General features: G+C 40.5%; 1 protein-coding gene across 1 annotated transcript in view; it reads left to right on the plus strand.

Annotated features, from left to right (window-relative positions):
• The first annotated feature begins 11,180 nt into the window (after positions 1 to 11,180).
• Positions 11,181 to 23,974, plus strand: part of LOC132405485 (glutamine--fructose-6-phosphate aminotransferase [isomerizing] 2-like) — a 47,493-nt gene continuing 34,699 nt past the window's right edge. Inside the window, exons 1-3 of the mRNA XM_059990320.1 lie at positions 11,181 to 11,310; positions 20,568 to 20,675; positions 23,685 to 23,789. Coding sequence (XP_059846303.1) covers positions 11,304 to 11,310; positions 20,568 to 20,675; positions 23,685 to 23,789 — 220 coding nt within the window. The 5' untranslated portion in view covers positions 11,181 to 11,303. The remainder of the gene's footprint in view (positions 11,311 to 20,567; positions 20,676 to 23,684; positions 23,790 to 23,974) is intronic.

A 23,974-nucleotide genomic window follows, 5' to 3' on the forward strand; every position in this document is an offset into this window, starting at 1 on the left:
GATCCATTTTACCACATTATCATCCAGATCATTGATATAGATGACAAATAACAATGGACCCAGCACTGATCCCCGTGGCACACCACTAGTCACAGGCCTCCACTCAGAGAAGCAATCCTCCACTACCACTCTCTGACTTCTCCCATTGAGCCAATGTCTAATTCAATTTATTACCTCACCATGTATACCTAGCGACTGGATCTTCCTAACTAACCTCCCATGCAGGAACTTGTCAAAGGCCTTACTGAAGTCCATGTAGACAACATCCACTGCCTTCCCTTCATCCACTTTCCTTGTAACCTCCTCGAAAAACTCTAATAGATTTGGTAAACATGACCTACCACGCACAAAGCCATGTTGACTCTCCTTAATAAGTCCCAGTCTATCTAACTACTTGTAGATCCTATCTCTTAGTACTCCTTCCAATAATTTACCAACTCCGATGACAAACTTACTGATAGTAGCGAGCTACTATTATTTAATCTTACCATTATTCAGAGTTTGCTGAGAGTTATATCTGTGTCATTCAACACCAGTAATACAGAACTGTAGATGATATCCAGGCATGACTAAGGAAGGCTATTTTAAGAGTGAAGAACAATTCCAAATTAAATTAGAGTTGGAATCGGATGCTCATCAGCTCTGGCAGGGTTTGAAGGCCATTACTTTCTACAAGCCAAACCTAACATCATAAATAAATACTGTGATGATTTACTTCCAGATGAGCTCAATTACTTTTTATGCACACTTTGATAAGGAGAGTAAAACTACACCTGTGCAAATCTCTGTGGCATCTGGTGATCCTGTGATCTCTGCCTCAGAGAATGTCAGAACATCTTTTGAGAGGGTGAGCCCTCACAAAGTGTCAATTCCCAATAGTGTAGCTGGGGGGGCATTGAAAACAAGCCAACCAACTGGTAGGAGTGCGTAAGGACATCCTCAATCTCTCACTGCCACACTTGGAGGTTCCCAACTGCTTCAAAAGGGTGTCAGCCAAGCCAGTGCCCAAAAAGAGCAAGGTGAGCTTCTTCAATGAATATCGACAGGTTGCAATTACATTTTCTGTGCTGAAATGCTTTGACAGGTTGATGATGCCCAGAATCAACTCCCGCCTAGGCAAGGACCAGGACCCGTTGCAATTCACCTACCTCCTCAAAAGCTCTACAGCAGACACAATCTCACTAGCTCTCCACTTGGCCATGGACCACCTGGACAACAGCAGTACCTACATCAGGTTGCTGTTTATTGATTACAGCTCAGTGGTCAACAGAATCATACCCTCAGTTCTAATCAACAGGCTCCAAACCTGGGCCTCTGTACCTCCTTCTGCAACTGGATCCTTGACTTCCTCACCAGGAGACCACACAGTATGTGGATCAAAAATAACATCTCCTCCTTGCTGACAATCAACGCTGGTGCACCTCAGGGATGTGTGTTTAGCCCACTGCTCTACTTTCTCTGCACCCATGACCACCATCTATAATGTTGCCGATGACACGACTGTTGTTGGCAGAATTTCAGAAGGTGACAAGGAGCCATAAAGGAGCAAGATAGTTCAGCTGATCATGCGGTGTCGCAACAACTTTGCACTCAGCGTCAGTAAGACCAAGGGATTTATTGTGGAGCTCAAGAATGAGAAGTCGAGGGAACACCCACCAGTTCTCATCGAGGTAGCAACAGAGGAAAGGGTGAGCAGCTTCAAGTTCCTATTTGCCAACATCTCAGAAGGCCTATCCTAGGCCCAAAACATTGACACAACTACAAAGAAGGCACATCAGCGACTGTATCTCATTATGAATTTGAGGCTATTTGGCATGTCACCAAAGGCTTCGGCAAGTTTCTGCAGATATACCATGGAGGGCATTCTAATTAGTTGCATCACCATCTTCTATGAAGGAGCTTTGCAAAGCTGAAGGGGGGTGCAAACACCATCATGGGCACTAGCCTCACCAGCATCGAGTACATCTTCAAAAGGTGTTACCTCAAAAAGGCGGCATCTGTCAGTGATGCCCAGGACATGCCCCCTTCTCATTGTTGCCATCGGGGAGCCTGAAGACACACACTCAATGTTTTAAGAACAGCTCCTTTCCCTCTGGTTATGTGTGGAGTTTGCACATTCTCTATGTTACCTTGAACAGAAAAGCCTCTTAAGTGTAGTGGATATGGCCTGTTCCATCACAGGTGAAGCCTTTCCCACAAATGAGCACATCTATGTGGTGCACTGTAGCAGGAAAGAAGCAGACATTACATCAAGGACCCCCTACCATTCAAGCCATACTTTCATCTCATTGCGCCATCAAGGAGAAGGTAAGGGAGCCTTAAGACCCACAACATCAGGTTCAGGAACAGTTACTACCCCTCAGCCATCAGGCTCTTGAACCAAAGGGGATAACTTCACTTAATTTCACTTCCCCAGACTGAATTGTTCCCACAACCAATAGACTCGCTTTTGACAACTGATCTTCTCATGTTCTTGATAGTTATTGCTTATTGTGGTGAACTACATATACCTGTCTGGACACGCCCCCTGCTGACTACTCCTGTGGCCCCTCCCACTGACTGTGGCTCCTCCCACAGACCCCGGTATAAAGGAGATTGAGGCCTAAGCCCGGCCCTCAGTCTCCAGGATGTAGTATGGTGCACCTACTGTATGCCATCTAGTATGGTGGAACTACTGCTTGTTCCTTCTTCCAGTCAATAAAAGCCGATATCTCGCCTTCACGTCTCAGAGAGAGTTATTGATGGTGCATCACTTATTTACTTATTCCTTTTGTACTTGCACAGTCTGTGGTCCTTTGCAAATTGATTGTTTGTCCACCCTGTTGGGCATGGTCTTTCTATTGTTTTTCTCGTATTTACTGTGCATGTTCGCAAGAAAATGAATCTCAGGGTGGCAATTGCCCGTTGTGTTCAAAATTAACAGAAAACCTATGCAGGAGAGTTTTTAAAGTGGAAAGGCCATTGCACTGAGGCAGTTCCACTCTCTCGACCTTTGAAGTCCGGGTCCAGTGATACGAACAAGCATCACAAACCAGGGACTTCATTGGTTGCAGTGAATGACTATGATGTCTTCTGTGCCTTGTCATGCACTTCACCTTCCTGTACCACCTTCCTGGCTGTTGGATCTCACTGCAGATCTCGTCTGTCCAATCCACTGGAGCTGACATCGGGTGTTAGGACAGGCATGTCCCTATTTCACTGGGGTATGAGGCCACCAGCTACCTTCACCTGATTTAGCCTGCCTGTCGAAGCGGTGTACCCGGGTGTGGTAGATTCAGATTTAGAAGGAAAATTTCATTCAACATAATGTTGCTAAAGAAATTACTGAATTATTTTTCATCAATTAGAAAATAAAGTAGTAAAGTAAATAAAATGTAAGGAGAAAAAGTCAGATGTATTTCACAATGAAATTAATTACATTGATGTACAATTCTTTAATTATCTAAATAAATTCAGGTTGGTTTCTTTTTTTCTTTTTATATCTTTAAAGGCTCAGATTTGTTTAGGGCTGTAATCTGATAGGATATTCCTAAAAAATCTTTAAAAATTAAAACTTATTTTGTTCTAACTCCACTGATGAAAGTTTGAACAATAGTCATTTGAGTGTCAAAACTATTTTTTATTCATTTTGCCAAAGAATATCGTTGAAATCCATTGAATGTTCCAAATAAAGATTATGTGGATTCATTGAAAATCACAAAATTCAAAGTATGTGTACTTTATACAACCATGAGGTACGTCTCTTTACCAACAGCCATGAAACAAAGAACCCCAATAGAACCCAGTAAAACAAAAGACTGACCAGCATCCAGTGAGAGAAAGAAGAAAAAACAAATTGTGCTAAAAATGAAGTGAATGAACAGCATTCAGAAGTAATGATCACAACACCAGGCATCAGAAGTTCACCAGAGCTGATTCAGAAAGCCTTATTCCAGCACAGAACCGAGCAAAACCCACAAAGCAGCGAGTTGAACTGGCCCATCTCTCATCTGTGACCCACCCCCCCAACACCTGACTAATCTAATCAGTTAGTTTCCATCAGTAACCAATCTACTAATTATTATGTTATCCTCAATACCAGGAAACTTTACAATGGAAATACAAAAACATAATGTCCACTACTACCCTTTCTTCACCCTACTAGATAATATCTCAAACAATTTGTAGCACGTTTGTTAAACACTATTTCTGGTTCATGAAACTATGATGACCACTAGTCGTAATAAGTGTCTAGATGCAACCTGTTCAGTTTTACATAAATGAATAATCGATGAATGTTTAAATATAATTTGATTTAATGATATATGGGAAGCATTAAACAAACTAAAGTGCTGCAATTCATCTATTATAATTGAGATTTAAAATATGAATGTAATGTTAAGATATTCAAATATGATTAAATATTTTTAAGGTAAGCCAGAGTGATTTCCTGAGGTTATGTTTTAGAATAGTTAAATGGCAGGTGGGTCTAAGAAAACCTTGTTAAGATGTCAGCAGAAGCATATCTATTTAAAGTAATGGAAATAAGCATGAATGTTGGCACAAAACTATTAATAAAGTGTGACAACAGGTCATTATGGCCTCAGGATATAATTATTTGATATAATTAAATAATTTAGCAAAGGTGAACAGACTTCAATCATTTTCTGGACTCCCGATATCCATCACGACTATTTTAAGGAGATATTAGAATCAAAAATGCAATTTTTTGCGTTTATGATTTACAGTACATATTTTATGCAAGGCGATAAACTGGTAAATTTTAAGAGCTTTGAATGAAGCTACAAGTGAGTACATTTGGAATATTTATTGGTCCTTTTGTGTCTTAATGATTGCTTTTAGAAAAGGAATTTTGGCACGGGATATTTTTCTTGTGTGTTTATTTATATTGAACTCTTCTCTGCATTGACTAAGTGTACAGCCTCAGTTCTCCCTAGGAATTGTGTGAAGATTAGTAATACAAAATATTTCTGATCTACTTTTTTTATTTTTGAAAGAGCTTTCAAAATATATCTACTTTGATTATTTCAAGAAGTCTGAAAACACACTTAAACCAATAAACAAGTCACATTTCAGCTGCAACAAATCAAAATGTTGCCTGTTATTCGTACAATTTGAAACAGTTTCCTGAACTCCAAGAAAAATCTGATGATAGAGCTACCGATTCTTTGAGCAACTCTGGTATGTTAGGCATACAGAAACACCCCTTGGTTCCTGTTCAGACATTGTGTATCAAGCACAAACCTTTAATCATGAACAGAAGCACCAACATCTGGTCAGCTCAACAATTAAGGCTTTGTTTGGCTGTGGTGAGGCAACTTGTGCATAACATATGGCTATGCTACTCCTGTTATCATAACACTATCACAAAGTGCAAGTAAATACAAGTATCTTATTCAACTTCATGCTGTGATTCAAATTCCATAATCTCACCTTTAAAGATTGCTGAAATCCACCTTTGCATCATTATCTGCCTCTGCTCTCACTGCTGCATACTCAAGGAAAGGAACAGGGAGAAGTCAGTAGGTCCCTCAAGCCTGCCCTGCCACTCAATGTGATCATGGCTGATCTATGCTAGGCTCAATGCCTCATCTGAACCAGCCCCCAATATGCCTCAATTCTTCAATGATGAATTATTTTCCTTGATAAGCATGACTTTTGTTACCTCAAAAATTACCATTTTGTACTCTCTACAGACCAGCTTACAACTTCTGTGACCCATCCTTCAATAAATACTGCTCTGCTCCAGCTTTGTGTCCTGATCACCCATCACCTCTCTGCTCCTTTCTGGAATGATTCACATTTAAATTCTCTGCCTTGAACTAAGTATCCTTCTTTTCTCTGTAATCTCTTCCAACTCTGTAGGCCACACTCCTCCAAATTCCTTCTGATTCTGGTCTCCCATATTTTTCCACACAGATTCGTCCCATTTTGTTGGTTAATTCAAACAATTTGCTGAATTATTAGACATACTCTTTATTATCTCCCCAACTGCAGACTGACCAATTCAATCACAGTAGAAGGATTTCAGAAACAATAGAAAGAACTAAGAGCCAATTAAAAAAACTTTAATTAATTAAAGAGACCAGCATGAATTAGATAATTGCAAGACATGTTTGAAAAATTTGATGGAATTTTTTGAAGAGGCAACGAAAGATTGATAAGGGGAATGCAGATGGAATGTTGTCTGCATGGATTTTCAGAAAATGTGTGATAAAGTCTTATATAAAAGGCTGGTTAGCAATATCAAGGGAAAATCAATATATAATGGTAGACATATCTATTCTTTGAGGTGGAGGTCACTGGTAGAATAACTGCTTCATCATTTTATATTTTAGCGATTTTGATATAGGCATATAGGATAAATATGCAAATTTTGAAGTTGACATCAAACCTGGAGCTGTGTAAACAATCAGGAAGATAGCAAATTAATACACCAGGAAGTGATGCTGGCAGAATGAGGAATCAGAAGGCAGATAAAAATCAATTGGTGTGCAGTGATACTTTGCAGAAAAGAATGAGGAGTAACAAGTTAGGTTAAATGGCGCAGTTCTAAAAGATGTGCAGGATCAGAACAATCTGCTCAAATCCTTGACATGGCAGGGCTTATCTGAAGGTCTGAGTAGAGCTTATGGGGTCCTGGGCTTCAATAATCGCTATAGTTAAAAAACAGTTTATAAAGAACCAGTTTTGCCTCAACTGAAATGTTGCATCCAGTTCCGATCGTGACACTTTAAGGAGAATGAAATGAGCCTTAAGAGGCACAGAAGGCATTTATAAGAGTAGTTCCATGGTAATTTCACGTCACATGCCAATCATAATAAACCTGATTCTGATTCTGATAACTCCTGCTGGAAGGTTAGCCTGCAGTGGCTGATGCTGTTCTCCTCGGAGTAAAATCGACTGAAAGGGCATTTGTCTGAGTTGTACAAGTTCATTATTGGAGAGATTGGTAAAAGGCACAGAAAGACAAATAAAAGACAAAGACTGCTGGAACGCAATATTTGTAACCATGATGAAAACTGAGTTAGTGAAGGTTTTCAAAAACGAAATAGATAGGCAAATGAAGCAAAAAAAAATTACAGGTCTTTGGAGAAACAAAAAGGGAATGGAACGATTAAATCAAAAGGCCAAATGGCCTTCTGTACCATTATGATTTGCTTAATCCTAAAGATGATGTAAAATGGAGTTATTTCCTCTGGAACAGAGGAAACTGGGTGGAGAAGTGGTTGAAACTCATGAAATTGTGACTTGTTTGGGGATGGTGGACCTGCTTCACATAACGGATGGAAACCCCTTGGTCATAGATTTAAGGTGACTTGTGGAGCTACTGAGAGGGATAAGAGGATGCTGGCAGAGATCGGGGGGGGGGGGGTCACTGCTTGAGGTTGGGAGTGGAGTGGGAGAGTGTTGGCTTACAGACCTTCATCACATTTAAAGCATGCTTGGATGTGTACTTGAAGAGCTGTTTTCTACAAGGCTGCTGACTGAGGGTTGGATCTGGGATTAGCCTGGGTAGCTCTTTCAGAATCAGAACCAGGTTTATTATCTCTAGTGTGAAATGTGTTGTTTTGCTGTCTTGATTACCTCAGACACAATAAACTGAATGGACTGTGTGGTATGTGAAGTAATACAGCAGTAGAGAAGGGGAGGAGGGGAGGAAAAGTGGAGGCAGAAGAGATCAAGTAATATCAGGTTGTAATGGAACATATAAAAGAACAAAAAATCTAGTTTGAAGGAAGTAAAACTAGGACTAGCAGAATGGTTATCTGAAAGTTGCAACTGAATACTGAATTTGGGAGGCCATGTTATATACTGATGAAATTCCAGATGCTGTCTTTAAGCATACTGTACATTAAGCATCAGTGGAATTATTTAGGAGGCTGACGGCCAGGATGCCAGTAGGAATTAATTGACAGGCAACTGAAAGCACCAACCATTTCCAGCTTGCAATCTGCATAGAGGTTACCAGGCAAAGTTCAAGGTAAATTTCCTATCAAAGCATATATATGTCACCATATACTACCCTGAGATTCATTTCCTTGCAGGCATTCACAGTAGACTGAAGAAATGCAATAGAATTAATGAAAAATTGTACACAGACACTGACAACCAATGTTCAAAAGAAGATAAACTGTGCAAATACAAAATAAATAAACAAATAAATAAACAAGCAAGCAAGCAAGCAAACTAACAAACAAACAAATAAATATTGAGAGCATGAGTTGTAGTGCCGTTGAAAGTGAGTCCATAGACTGTGGAATCAGTTCAGAGTTGAGGTGAGATTTCAGGAACCTAGTGATTAAAGGGTAAAAACTGTTCCTGAACCTAGGGAGACTCCTATATCTGTTTCCCAACGGCAAGAAGAGGGCATGGACCGTCCTCCTGTCATCAATAATAGCTCTTTGGATGATTGATGTTGAGTGAGAAACTGTTGTTACGGCATCATTCAACCAGATTTCCAACCTCCCTTCTATATTCTGATCCGTCACCATCTTTGAAGCAGTCATCTAATCTGCAATTTGTCTGCTAAATTCAACATTTCACTTGGAAAGAACATTGGGTGCTGAACATTGAAGAACAGTGCTACCTCACCTGCATTGACAAAGATGATATGAGAAAGTGATCAGTGTGGAGGAGTGGGCAGGCAGATGTTGATCATGATTAACAGAACTGATAAAAATGTTTGAAACCAGGTTTGACAAACTGTTCATTTAAGAGTTTTACAGGTGGTGCACTCATGCCATTGAAATTTGCAAATTAATATTATTCAGAAATGTTTACTTTCAGTTCTGCTGATAAATTCAGTACAATTCAACATATGAAAAAAAATACTAAAAATAAATGTGATTGGTAAGCTTTTTCATTGTTTAATAATGATTCATTCAGGGAAGCAATATATCGATGAGTTTCACAATAAGTCACAAAGTGAGTTTAATTCCAGTCTAATTCCTGAGTTGGAATGCCCCACCCTGTTGAGCTTGAGGTTCTATCGACTATTTCTTGAATTGGAAATTTCAACAATATCTAGGGTTGTGGATAGTGGGATGAAGACAAAAGTGCAAATATTGTGCCTTTTGTGCTTGCAGTGGAAAGGGGATTGTGTGGGTAGACCATGTACAGTGGAGGTGTTGGGTGTTGGTTAGAACCATGGCAATATGTTCCAGGAGAAAGAGAGAAGTGATATAATGATATTACTAGAGGCAGTGTTAAATTGCACTTGTCATAAATTAATGACCAATATAATGAAAGGTGGTTACAAATAGGGGGCACCTAAATTTGAGGTAGCACCATAAGACAGACAGAAAAAGGGTAGGAATATAACAATGACCTTACAGGAAGTAGAGTGAAAAGGCAGGTGCACAGATGCCATGGTTAGCGTGTCATTATTCCAACCTAGGGCCTTGGAGTTTGGAGTTCAAATCCAGCGCTGTTCTTTAAGGAATTTGACATTCTTTCCATGACCACGTGGGTTTCCTCTGGGTGCTCCGGTTCCTCCCATAGTCCATAGGCATACTGGTTAGTAGGTTAATTGGTCATTGTAAATTGTCCTGTGATTAGGCTAATGTTATACAGATGAACTGCTTGGCAGCACAACTCACTGGGCCAGAAGGGCTGAACCACTCTATGTCTCTGAATAAATAACTAACTGACCAGAAAAAAAACAAACAAATACAGAAATAAATAAATAGACTGACAAAGAAAGGAAGAAGGAATTGCTGAGTTTACACTTTATATTCAATACTTGCCTTTTCTGAGAAATGGGGATAGATAAATAGAAGGGGAGGAAAGAGTTGAAGGTAGACTAGAGGATACTGAAGTAAGTAAATTTTCCATTTCAATTCAAAAGAAGGAAATAGCAGAGGTAAATGTATCATTGCCCTAGGTATAGGAGGCGATCTGAGTAATACCAGAAGAAAGAATGTTCAACCAAAAATGACAAACTGGTGAATGATCTCAGGGATTGCCTTCAATAGAAGCCGGTGTCCAGCTAATTAGTTTCGCTCCTTGTGAAATCTAGAAATGGCTGAGAGCAATGCCCATGAGATGAGCCAACATCCCAGTTACAGATGGTGGCTGCAGTGTACACTGTTTACCAGGTGCAATGTACACTGTTATATACACTATTTACCAGATGCACTGCAGTTATTCACTCTGGCTGTTCTGACACTATTCACAAGGCTCTTCACAAGGAGGACTGCAATATTTCAAGAAGGTAGCTCCACCATTTTCTCAAAGGGAGTCAGGGATGAACAATAAATATTGGCCTATCTAACAACACGAGTTCCCAGAAAACTGGTAACTTTAAAATATATTAATGCCACACAAATGAAGGATCCATGCTAATTCCCATTAGAGGAAGTGAGTGGAGTCAGATAAAAAGTTGTTCAATTTAGGGACGTGTTCAGTTATGTGGACAATGTGGTGACATGGGGGAAAGGTCTGGTTTCTACTAAGAAACGAACTATTAAAATGGAAAAAGATACCAGAAGATCTACAGACACAGGAGGTTAAGAGGATAAAGGATAGTGAAGCGGTGTTGCAATAATGTGACTGAAGACTGGGCTGGAATGATACACCTACCAGTATAATCCGGTCATGGACTTTGGAAGAAGGTGGAAGCATACTGAACAGAGCTGAGAATTGTGAAGTTAGAGACCAGGATGAAAAAAATCTTTAGTGATGTGGATAAAAAAAACTCCCTGGGAACATCGGCAATCTCTTGTGCCACCAAAGCTCTCCCGTCTCTTTTCCTCCAAAAAAAATCCGAAGGGAATTTAATATTCCAGAAGTTTATATAGGCATTCATCAGATAGAAATCTGAAACACAGCTTGAAAACTTTTATATTAACTGTACATTTATAAGTTTTACTGGTAACACTCTTGTGTATTATTCCAAATAATTTATTTCCTTGTTTTGTAATCCAACTGAGTTGTAATTCCGGATTTGAATGTAAAATAATTAATGAAAGACATCTTCATCAATCGACACTGACGTGTAGTTGCAATATTAATTTGCGTAACTTCACTCTTATGTATCCCGGACGACCAAGGCACCCCAACCTGTCAAACTGGAGAGGGACAACCGCACCCAGTTCTGTGGCACTGCTCCTTGTCAATCTCGTCAAGCACAGAGCGCCAATCAGAGTCAAGGACATCGAAGTTTCAGGATGCGCGCTGGTTTAAGTAGGACAGAGAGCAGGAGGAAGAATAGTTGAGCAGGCAGTCCTAGAGGAAGTCTCAGAGTCGCCGGGGAGAGCTATTCGGACAGTTTCTCGCGTCTTGGAGTTGTTTCTAGTACGATGTGTGGTAAGCAAGACAGAAAGCCAGTTTTAAAATGCTGGGGATTTTTTACAATGCATCGTGAACGGGGGTCTCTCACACTCTGCTCTACCTTCCTCACCCACCACCCTTCCCACCGACCATCCCTTCTCCCCAACCACGAACCCCAAGCTTGATTTCTTTCATCAGAGTTTACTTTTCCTTTCACATAACCTGGCGTTTTGGCTCTGAAGTCCGACGGGTGCATTACTGCATAGTTTCTCACAATGTAGAAGTACTGTTTTTTCGCCGTGTACGTATCGTGTTTAGGTGCGATAGCAGCAAGGAAATTTCCATTGGGTCTCATAATTCTGAACGGTTTAGTAAATTTACAGTGTATTATTTTGGCCAATCTGTTGACACAGATTAGACAACCTAGAAAAGAACTCGCCAGCCAGAAAATAACCTTTCTTTGAAGAAGTTTCGTGGATTAACTATAAAATGTTTCTAAGCAATACAAAGTTAAGTATAACTGTTGTATCTTATGTAGATATGGGGACCATTATGAGCTTTTGAAATACGGAAATCTGTATCTAATGTCACTGTAGTTTAAAGTCCTATTTGCCTGCGTACAGAAAGATTTTGGTAAAAGCTACGCAGAAAACTACAAGAATCTGTTTTGTCGTTAATTGTTGAAAAGTAAATGTTGATCAAAATGATTTTAAAAAATCACTTGTGTAAACTAAACATTTAGATCTTGCGCCGGATTAATGGACCACCTCTGCTGGAGGCAGGTTCCGAATAAACGTTGCTCTTCCACAAAGCCTTCAACTTCAGAGATGTTTAGTAAAATGTTTTCTATAATGTTTTCTTTTTAATTGAAAATCTGACTTCCAAGTGTCATAAACGTCGGCCATCCTCGTGTCTATTGTTATTATTTTCTGTATATTTCAGAGAGCATTAAATTCAGTTTTTGTATAGTAATGAAGCAATGGAATTGCAGGGTCTACTTACTACGCTGAAGTTGGCCATTCTGCTCCTCATGTTTGATGAATCGTTCAGTTAAGACGCGATTCAACAGCATATTAAGTATGTCTTAATACACTTGAATTTATATTCCTTCCTTATACTTATAAATATGAATATTAGAAATTTGAAATTCTCACAATCATCTGGAGATCCACTAGATTTGTGTTAAGTGCGGTTTCCTATTACCGCCCCTAATTAGTCTTGCAGCGGTCTGAGCATTCTTTATCCAGAGTCCAATCGAAAGACTGTTGTCTCAGTCCCAGACTTTCAATTGTTGGAGAAGTTCTCTTGTCCATGGTTTTGTTTCTCTAAATTGAGTTCATTCTTTATCAGGAGAGGCATCAGTCCAGCACTTTTCATAACCTGACCTCATCCAAACAAACTGTGAATTCTTTAACTTGAACCTAGTCCCTAATGACATCATGCTTGTTTTCACAGATGTGCATTCCAGCAAATGCGAAACTTTAAAGTTCTAATTTTCGATTTCAAACATTTCTGTCACACTTTACCTCACATCCAATCTCTGTAACTCCTCAAACCCTGCAACCCTCTGAGCTCTCAAATTCCAACCTCTTGCACATTTCCAATTCCCACCAGGTCCCACACATTTATATTTCCAAATCCCACTTAGATACCCTCACCTAGCCGATTCCAGTTCCCACCTATAGTCCCTCACCTCTCCCTTTCCATTTCCCACCTGCAGTCCCTCACCTCTCCCTTTCCAGTTCCCACCTGCAGTCCCTCACCTCTCCCTTTCCAATTCCCACCTGCAGTCCCTCACCTCTCCCTTTCCAATTCCCACCTGCAGTCCCTCACCTCTCCCTTTCCATTTCCCACCTGCAGTCCCTCACCTCTCCCTTTCCAATTCCCACCTGCAGTCCTTCACCTCTCCCTTTCCAGTTCCCACCTGCAGTCCTTCATCTCTCCCTTTTCAATTCCCACCTGCAGTCCTTCACCTCTCCCTTTCCAATTCCCACCTGCAGTCCTTCACCTCTCCCTTTCCAGTTCCCACCTGCAGTCCCTCACCTCTCCCTTTCCAATTCCCACCTGCAGTCCTTCACCTCTCCCTTTCCAATTCCCACCTGCAGTCCTTCACCTCTCCCTTTCCAGTTCCCACCTGCAGTCCCTCACCTCTCCCTTTCCATTTCCCACCTGCAGTCCCTCACCTCTCCCTTTCCAATTCCCACCTGCAGTCCTTCACCTCTCCCTTTCCAATTCCCACCTGCAGTCACTCACCTCTCCCTTTCCAATTCCCACCTGCAGTCCCTCACCTCTCCCTTTCCATTTCCCACCTGCAGTCCCTCACCTCTCCCTTTCCAATTCCCACCTGCAGTCCCTCACCTCTCCCTTTCCAATTCCCACCTGCAGTCCTTCATCTCTCCCTTTCCAATTCCCACCTGCAGTCCCTCACCTCTCCCTTTCCAGTTCCCACCTGCAGTCCTTCACCTCTCCCTTTCCAATTCCCATCTGCAGTCACTCACCTCTCCCTTTCCAATTCCCACCTGCAGTCACTCACCGAACTGTTTCCAGTTCCCACCTGCAGTCCTTCACCTCTCCCTTTCCAGTTCCCACCTGCAGTCCTTCACCTCTCCCTTTCCAATTCCCACCTGCAGTCCTTCACCTCTCCCTTTCCAATTCCCACCTGCAGTCACTCACCGAACTGTTTCCAATTCCCACCTGCAGTCACTCACCGAACTGTTTCCAGTTCCCACCTGCAGTCCCTCACCTCTCCCTTTCCAATTCCCACCTGCAGTCCTTCACCTCTCCCTTTCCAATTCCCACCTGCAGTCACTCACCTCTCCCTTTCCAATTCCCACCTGCAGTCCTTCACCTCTCCCTTTCCAATTCCCACCTGCAGTCCTTCACCTCTCCCTTTCCAATTCCCACCTGCAGTCCTTCACCTCTCCCTTTCCAATTCCCACCTGCAGTCCTTCACCTCTCCCTTTCCAATTCCCACCTGCAGTCACTCACCTCTCCCTTTCCAATTCCCACCTGCAGTCCTTCACCTCTCCCTTTCCAATTCCCACCTGCAGTCCTTCACCTCTCCCTTTCCAATTCCCACCTGCAGTCCTTCACCTCTCCCTTTCCAATTCCCACCTGCAGTCCTTCACCTCTCCCTTTCCAATTCCCACCTGCAGTCCTTCACCTCTCCCTTTCCAATTCCCACCTGCAGTCACTCACCGAACTGTTTCCAGTTCGCACCTGCAGTCCCTCACCTCTCCCTTTCCAATTCCCACCTGCAGTCCTTCACCTCTCCCTTTCCAGTTCCCACCTGCAGTCCTTCACCTCTCCCTTTCCAATTCCCACCTGCAGTCCTTCACCTCTCCCTTTCCAATTCCCACCTGCAGTCACTCACCGAACTGTTTCCAGTTCCCACCTGCAGTCCCTCACCTCTCCCTTTCCATTTCCCACCTGCAGTCCTTCACCTCTCCCTTTCCAATTCCCACCTGCAGTCACTCACCGAACTGTTTCCAGTTCCCACCTGCAGTCCCTCACCTCTCCCTTTCCATTTCCCACCTGCAGTCCTTCACCTCTCCCTTTCCAATTCCCACCTGCAGTCCTTCACCTCTCCCTTTCCAATTCCCACCTGCAGTCCTTCACCTCTCCCTTTCCAATTCCCACCTGCAGTCCTTCACCTCTCCCTTTCCAATTCCCACCTGCAGTCCTTCACCTCTCCCTTTCCAATTCCCACCTGCAGTCCTTCACCTCTCCCTTTCCAATTCCCACCTGCAGTCCTTCACCTCTCCCTTTCCAATTCCCACCTGCAGTCACTCACCGAACTGTTTCCAGTTCCCACCTGCAGTCCCTCACCTCTCCCTTTCCAGTTCCCACCTGCAGTCCTTCACCTCTCCCTTTCCAGTTCCCACCTGCAGTCCTTCATCTCTCCCTTTTCAATTCCCACCTGCAGTCCTTCACCTCTCCCTTTCCAATTCCCACCTGCAGTCCTTCATCTCTCCCTTTTCAATTCCCACCTGCAGTCCCTCACCTCTCCCTTTCCAATTCCCACCTGCAGTCCCTCACCTCTCCCTTTCCAATTCCCACCTGCAGATCCTGAGCTCTCCCTTTCCAATACCCACATACCTATCCCTCACATATCTGTTTCCAATTCCTACCTGTGATCCCTCACCTCTATGTTTCCAATTCCCACCTGCAGTCCCTCACCTCTCCCTTTTCATTTTCTGATGTGCTGTATTAAATTTTGTTCAGTAATCGCTCATGTAAAGTACTGTAGCATGGTTTACTTCATTATAGACAAAAAGGTGTTATTAGGTGGAAAGTAGTTAGTATCTGTCAGCTGTAGTTTCACCTGTTCATTTATGTTTTCCTTTTATTTGTCTTAATTGTCATTGATAAATTTGGATATATAGCTCTATGTTTTTCATTTGGCTTAAGTTATTCAAGTTTACCAATTGAACAATATGATGATATAGCTTGTTTTTATATGGTTTGCTGATTTCTCTCTCTATCTATTTTTCCATCTCTCTATCTCGTCTTCTTTTTCCCTGCCTCTCCTCCAGATCTGGATATTTGTAATAATGCATAGTTCCATATGTTTTCAACATCACCGATGGTAGCTACTGATTTGAATATGTTAGTTTCTCTGCTACATTAGTTTCTGCAGTTTGGATCTAGGTTGCATATGCAGACTGCTGATGAAGAATCAAGGACTGTTTTTTGTCATGCATTGTCAATTATATAGTATGTTTCCATACCTGTGAAAAAATTAAGTGAGCTGTTGGCTGCAGATGGAGAAACAAATATTTGTTTCTTTTAATCTTAGTTATGCATTTAATTTAACATATTCATTAGAATTAAGGATTACTTCAACTTTACTTATCTGAATTAACCAAATGTTTTTGGACAGATTAAAATTTCCAAGGTTTTCTGCCAAAAGTTTTGGCAATCATATGTCCATTAAATAAAATCCTAGTGAAATAAAATGATACAGATCTAAAATCTCTATTGTTACTAATTGTGGAAAATAAAAGCCTCTTTTTACGAACAAGATTTTAAAATTCCTTTCTTCCACGAACTGTAGCCCTGCAGAATAGTTTGAGCAGTTTTTAAATATAATTTAACTATATTTTATGTAACATTGATGAACTTAATTAGAATAAATCCTTTTTTGCAGTTGCTTCCTATCAATATTGCAGATCACTTCTTAACTGAGAGGCAAAACCCTTGAGACAGTTGCCATTGTTGCTCTGCTGTGGGATATAATCGGAGTTGTGGGGACAACGTAATGGAACAGAAGTGGCTCACAATTCCTATGGATTCTAATTTGCTTTTGAAATTCTGCTCCACTGACTGTTGAAAGTGGAAGTAGAATGTGAAGCCGCTACTATAGAGTGTTGTATGACCAAGGATGAACTTCTTTACATTTTTTGGTTGACTCTTGACTTGCTTTTCCAATGGCTATTTTGTTCCTAATCTGTGTTCTGGTATGCTGCCAGTAAGCTCAGACAGTTTTGGATATGAGAGGGTTGTTGTCTGAATATAAAAATTATCTTGAAGAACAGTATTCTATTAGGAAGACAGCAATGCCACTACTAGAACTTAGCATCTGCTGCATGGAAAACTTTCAATGTAGTGGAAGCACAATTTGTTTGACTTTAGTCCAGGAAATGTTACTTCGGACTTTGGCAGCTAATTTTGAGACATTCTGTTTCAGAGAAATGTTCTCCAGTGACTGGTGAGCCTTATGGCTTGCATGTGTAGAAGCAAATGCGGATGCACTTGAAAATGAAATTTAAACCAGCCAAAGAATAAAGGGAACATTATGAGAGGAATAGGAATAATTTCTCCAAATACTAAAATAACTTCAGAATGCCACTTTTTTGTGGTGATTATGTAAAGAGTTAGCACTGACCATTTGCTATTTTATTTAATTTGATCATTGCAAGCTTTCAAACTAACTTGTACCTGGAAAAAAAGTATCACCAGTTATTAATCAGTTAGAGCTGAAATATGTCATTGCTGTCAAGTGATTAATAATGACCAAATCTCTTATAGCTTAATAAGTTCTTTGGAAGTTTATCATTTAAATGATGAATGAGGATTCTTTGGCTATCTTCCTTAATCAAAAAATATGTTCTAGTTCAGAATTTCTTCAATAGAGTCTCAGCTAATATTTTTACATTTGCATTCATTAATCCTGATATATATTCTCTCAGATGTAATGTATTTTCTGGGTGTGTTTATTATCTTAGTCATGGCTCTCTAATCGGAGTATATCGAAACAAACTGATTTAATTATCATAGTATCCATGAGTCAGCAGAATTAATAACATATTTACTAATCCAGCTGTAGAATAACTGAAGCAAAAACAGAAATTCTGGAAGAATTTGGCCGATCAAGCTGCATCTGGGGAAAGAGAAACCAGTCAACATTCCTAGTCAGCCAGTAGAAGGCTTCACTGGCTGAATCCTTACTGCATTTCTGTTTTTGGTTCAAATTCATTCCACACCCATAGTTCTGTTTTTCTCCAAGGTTTCAATGGTGCTATTTTAAAGAGATATACTAGATATTCTATTCAGCAGTGTAATATTCTATATGAAGAAAAAGCTAATTAGGCTCTTTTGCACACTGCTGCAGTTTATTGGGAATTCTTTGTGTGTTTGACATTCAACTGCATGAATGCACTCAAACATATGAAATGGTATCCAGCAGTATACAGTGCTAATTTCATTTGTGCCAGCAAGGCCAGGGGACAGATTACTGCAATAAAACAAGCCCTTGCAGAACATGGAGGAAGCTTTGGATGGACCTAGATCAGGGGTTCCCAACATGGGGTCTACAGACCCCTCAGTTAATGGTAAGGTTCCAGACCTAGACGAACAAATCACAGACCATGAAATTCATTTTATGGTATCAACATTGGGTAGACCTTCTTATAGTTAAATCTTTGTGATTGCTCTCCTATTCTGTTACTTTTTTCTCATACTAATAGTCCCAATTTATTTTTACCACTTTGTTTCATTATTTTCTCAATAGTTTTAGCTTAATGTCTAGCCATCTGACTCTTTTTATTATGGATTGTTTACAGAGATTTATATGTCCATGCCAATTATAAGTTCTATAGTTTAAAAAGCTTAAGAAGTGTAGAGGTATATTGAACACTATTCTATCAAAGTGCAATTCAGAACAGTGATGGGAAAGTATGCTTATCCCATATTTTGTAATCCATGCAAAATCTCTGCTAGGAATGGCCTGGAAGAATGGAGGATCAACTATGATTTCTATGAGTATTCAACAAAAACAAAAAGACTAATCACTTTCTGTTCTTTAAAATGGTATGATTCTTCTTGAAGACTGATTTACTTCAAAAGTTGGAAGTCAAGACTTTGTCTTTCCAAACTTGTTTCTACTTGTTTTCTGATATTGCATTTCACATGCAAAGTGGCAATTCTGGACAAAACTTGAGTCACTGGCGGATGCTTGACAGCTGTGGCAGGTTAGCTCTTACAAAGTCAAACCAAATGCGTAGGTGACAACAAGGCTTCGCTCCCAGTTGAGCTCAATGCCTCTAAGCTGACTTTGAACATTAAAACATAGAAGGACATTTACGAACTTCCACAGCTCCCAGTGACACTGGGATTTCAGTCTCGGAGGCCAACGTGAGAGCATCCTTCAGCAGGGTGAACCCACAGAAAGCACCTGCACCAGGTGGGGTACCTGGCCAAGTACTGAGGACCTGTACTAATCAACTGGCTAGAGTGTTCACCTATACCTTTAACCTCTTGCTTTGGCAGTATGAAACACTCACTGCTTCAAGCAAGCTTCAAATGCACCAGTGCCTAAGAAGAATGTGGTAATCTGCCTTAAGGGCTTGGCCAGTAGCCCTTACATCCACTGTGAAGAAATACTTTGAGAGGTTGGTGATGAAGCATATCAGCTCCTTTCTGAGAAGTGACTTGGATCCACTTCAATTTGCCGACCAACGCAACAGGTTCACAGCAGATGCCATTTCAACTCTTCATTCAATCTGGGAACGTCTGGACAACAAAGGTACTTAAATCAGGGTTTTCTACATCATCTACAGCTCAGCATTCAACACTATTATCTTCTCAAAACTAATCAATAAGCTTTAAGACCTTGGCCTCAATACCCTCTTGTGCATCCTCAGTTTCCTCATTTGCAGACCCCAGTCAGTTTGGATTGGCAACGAAATCTCTTCTACAATTTCCATCAGCACGGGTGCACCACAAGGCTGTATGTTTTGTCCCCTGCTCTACTCACTTTACACTTAGACTGTGAGGCTAAGCACAGCTCCAATGCCATCTCCAAGTTTGCTGACGACACCACTGTCACTGGCCAAATCAAAGGTGGTGATAAATCAACAAATAGGAGGGAGAGTGAATATCTGGCAGAGTGGTGTCGCAACAACAGCTTCTCGCTCAATGTCAACAAGACCGAAGAGCTGCTTATTGACTTCAGGAAGAGGAAATGAGAACCATGAGCCAGCCATCCTCGGGGGAATTAGAGTGAAGAGGCTCAGCAACTTTAAATTCTTTAGTGTTATCATTTCAGAGGATCTGTCCTGGGCCAAACATGAAGTTTGTGAAGATTTGGCATGACATCTAAAACTTTGACATACTTCTATAGATGTGCAGTGGACTGATTGCAACACAGTCTAGTATGCAAAAACCAACGCCCTTGAATGGAAACTCCTACTAAAAGTAGTGGATGTGATCCAGTCCATCATGGGTAAACCCTCCTCACCACTGAGCACATCTACATGAAACACCGTTGCAGGAAAACAGCATCCAGCATCAAGGATCCCGACCGCCCAGGCCACGATCACTTTTCACTGCCGTCACCAGGAAGAAGGTACAGGAACCTCAGGACCCACATCACCAGGTTTAGGAACAGTTATCACCCTTCAACCTCCAGTCTCCTGAACCAAAGGGAATAACTTCACCCAACTTCACTTGGGCTATCACTGAACTGTTCACACAACCTTTGGACTCACTTTCAAGGACTCTTAATCTCATGTTCTTGATATTTATTGCTTATTTACTTACTTATTTCATACTTGCACAGTCTGTTTCCTTTGCATATTGGCTGTTTGTCCATCCCGTTGGGTGCAGTCTTTTATTGAATCTTGGATCCACTGTGTATGCCCACAAGAAAATGAATCTCAGGGTTCTACGTATCTGGTGACATACATGTACTTTGATATTTTTTACTTGGTGAACTGTGGTTTAATTTTATTGAATATTGTTGGTGTGTTCAATGAAATCTTCAGTTTATTTATCAAAATTTAATTTTGCAGGGATCTTTGCATATTTGAACTACCGAGTCCCTCAAACACAGAAGGTGATCTTGGAGATCTTGATCAAAGGTTTGCAGAGACTTGAATACAGAGGCTATGATTCAGCAGGTAAATTTATAAAATGTATATAAAATTTTGAATCTATTCTATTTTATAGAGATACTTTGCAGAGCACATGTTTCCAAAGATTATATGTTTGTCTGAGTAACATGCGACATCATTAGTTACACGACTGACATTGAGGAAAACCCTAGCTGTGAAAAGCACACTAAAATGCCCAGACCAACCTTCCTGTGGTCAACTTTCCTGAAGGTTATTGCTACTTTTCAAGAACAAAAAATAAGACACAAATGGATCCTGTTTTGGGTCAAGATCCCTCTCTTCATTAATGAATCTGAATTAAAGGAGAGAGGGACTGCTGTACTTGCTGCAGATCCAGCATCGGAGCTTAGAGCTATCTACAAAATGTAGCAGGAAACTTTGGGACTTCCCCATTCAATCTTGCGATCTCATGAAAGGAAGGTAAAAATTGCTACTAATGAGAAATAAAAGAATTAGACATTCAAGACATCAAGGGAATTTGAATACCTCTGAAATGAGGCATTAGAAATAAGAGTACTTAAAATTGGACCTTAATCATAACATTGGAGCCACTGAACACTTACTGGATGCAGGCCTATCTTCCAATGGCACTTCCTTTTCAGTTACTTCCAACCCCATCACTTTGTTTCTTCACATAGCACTTTTTCCAAAAAACATGATGTTAGTCCCCACTCTCTATCCTATTCTAATCTAACTCCTTTTGGATGCCTTCTCTCTGCTGCAATGTCCAAACCATCATTAAAATTGGCCATTAATTGGGCTACAGATAAATGATAGCTGTCTGATAGCTGCAAGATTCCTGTGAGCCAGACCATCATTTCCCTGACTGCCATTAACCACATCTCTGGACTATCTCATCCTAACCTCTCTTATCCATACCAATTATATCATTGCTTCCAACACTGATCAGCCAGATTTAATCTCCTGCCCAAACTGAACAAATAGGGTTGGAAACAGGCAACTTTCACTTACCTTATGAAACTAATTTTATTTAATATTGACTCCTTGCCTCACTGGAAAAAGGAACACAAGAAATAGAGGTTGCCTTAGACTGTTTGACCCCTTGTGCCAGTTCCATTGAGACTGTGCTGCTACTTTCCAGGACTAACTCCCATATTCCTCTATTAATATTCAAAATTCTACCATCTTCTCTCTTGAATAGATTGATACCTCCTAGCTGTCTTTGGAAGATGAAAATAGTTGTGAAGGAATACTACTTTTGAAAAATACTATTACAATTCAGCTAGGTGGGCTAGTGTACTGATGAGTAAGCAAACTGGAGTGCTCCTGGAAAAAGAAATCCAGGCTTATGCACAGTCCTGATGAAGAATATAGACCGACTGTATATACATAGTACTTTCAGGAACTGAAAGAGAAGCAAACATTAAAATCATAAGTGTAGGCTGAACTATCTAATTCAAGCTGAGACCTGTAATTTGAATTTGTACAATGCTGCTTATGTAGAAATGCCCAACTTGAAATAGAATAACGTTGTGCAATCTTGGGACTGGTGACTGAAAGTTATACTAGGTTTTCAGTATGTTATAAGATTGCAGAGTGGAAGTTTTGAGAAAGTTGGAAAGATTTATGACTGAGATTGGTAACGGCTCCGCCACAATGTGAATATAAGATGCCAATTGCCCAAAAAGTCAGGATCAAAACATACCGTAAGGGTTACAAAGCTTGAATGGTTGACAGAGATGTCTGTTAAGACTCTGTGCAGGGATTTTGAAGAACAGGATGATGATTTTGTTTTAGGTGATAAGTGGAATAGGGAGCCAACATAAATTAGCAAGGGCAGGAGGAATCATTGAACAGAACTTCCGCATTTCAAAATTGTAAGCAGTTGAAATGGATTCATGTGATTTATTTGACAATCTTCCCTAAGAAGTAATACTCTCACCTTGCAGTCAGAGGTCATATGTTCTGGGTCTGTTCAAAGACTCTGAGTATATAATCTAGGCTGACACTTTGGAACTTACCAATGAGTCAGTACTGCAACTTTTTTTAAAAAAATAAATTTTAATTACAGCCCTATTGATTCATTGGCCACTATTTTTAGATTTCTCATTTTCTTCACCTGAAGATATTGGCTACAAAATTCAAAATCTACTGTTTTCAGCAGATTTCAGTAGAATCATGCATTCAGCATATGTCCATTGGCATTATTTAAACAAGTAATCAACTACTGACAGGATAATTGTTAGTTACTGCAATTTTACAGATGTTTGATACTTTCTATTAGTGTTTCAAGTAGCAATTGGACCCAAGGTGAGATGGAAAACTGTATGTAAAATTAATTGTGGTGATTTGATCCATAGGCTCTTGTGCGATTCATCCAAGGTACTAGGTATATGCATACAAATTCAGAGCAGGACTGGAGCACAAGCCTTTAGTAGAATAGACACTTTCTGATGTGATTTGTACACTCATTTCTACCAACTCCTGGCAATCTTTGATTGGCATTTTGTTATCCCTCGGATTGATTTTATGCATATCCTTGCACATTGCAAGTACATTATACCTGTTGGATCAAATCATTTTCTGCAAATCCTTCTAACCTAACTTACCAAGGTTTGCCTTGTTGTCTCAGCCTCCACCATGCTAGGAGCAGAACAACCATACCAACTAAGCCATGCAGCTTTAAGTCAAGTATTCTCTCAAAATATTTGTTTGAGTAAAGGGAGATGGGTAGATGTGCTGTGGAGCATATCACTTGTATCTTCTGACAACTGATACAAAATAATGCATTTGAAGGTGAATACATCATATAAGTTAGGGACTGTCTTGAAGATGATAATCTTAAACAAGCTTGTAATCTCTTAAATGTTCTTATTTAAGGATGCATCAATATAAATTTTGGTAACCATTGCAGTAGCCTACATGATAGAATTTCACAGGCTGAAAATTCTTTGCTCTGGGTCTCGCGCTAACACTCCATATACTGTAGTTTCATCTGTAGAAATTGATGGAATCTACTTTCATCTTTGAATAACAACTGTTTTTCAATATCAGGGCTAGCAATTGATGAAGGCAATGGCAGCGAGCAAAACATTGGTGGACAAATCAATCTCTTCAGAAACAGAGGCAAAGTGAAGGACCTAGCTGAAAAAATAGCAGGTAAGTGACCAACAACTTTTAGTTGTTACTTTATTATTTGGAAAATGCATAGTTTAATTGTCGGGTCCTGGATCTATTCAGCACCAAAAGCAGGTCCTTTGACTAAACTCTTTCTTCTCGACTAAATTCTTGCTGAGCTAGTCCCATTTACCTGTACTTGGCCCACATCCTTCTAAACCTTTCCT

Source organism: Hypanus sabinus, chromosome 15 (genome assembly GCF_030144855.1).
Source record: "Hypanus sabinus isolate sHypSab1 chromosome 15, sHypSab1.hap1, whole genome shotgun sequence".
Classification (NCBI taxonomy): Eukaryota; Metazoa; Chordata; class Chondrichthyes; order Myliobatiformes; family Dasyatidae; genus Hypanus; species Hypanus sabinus.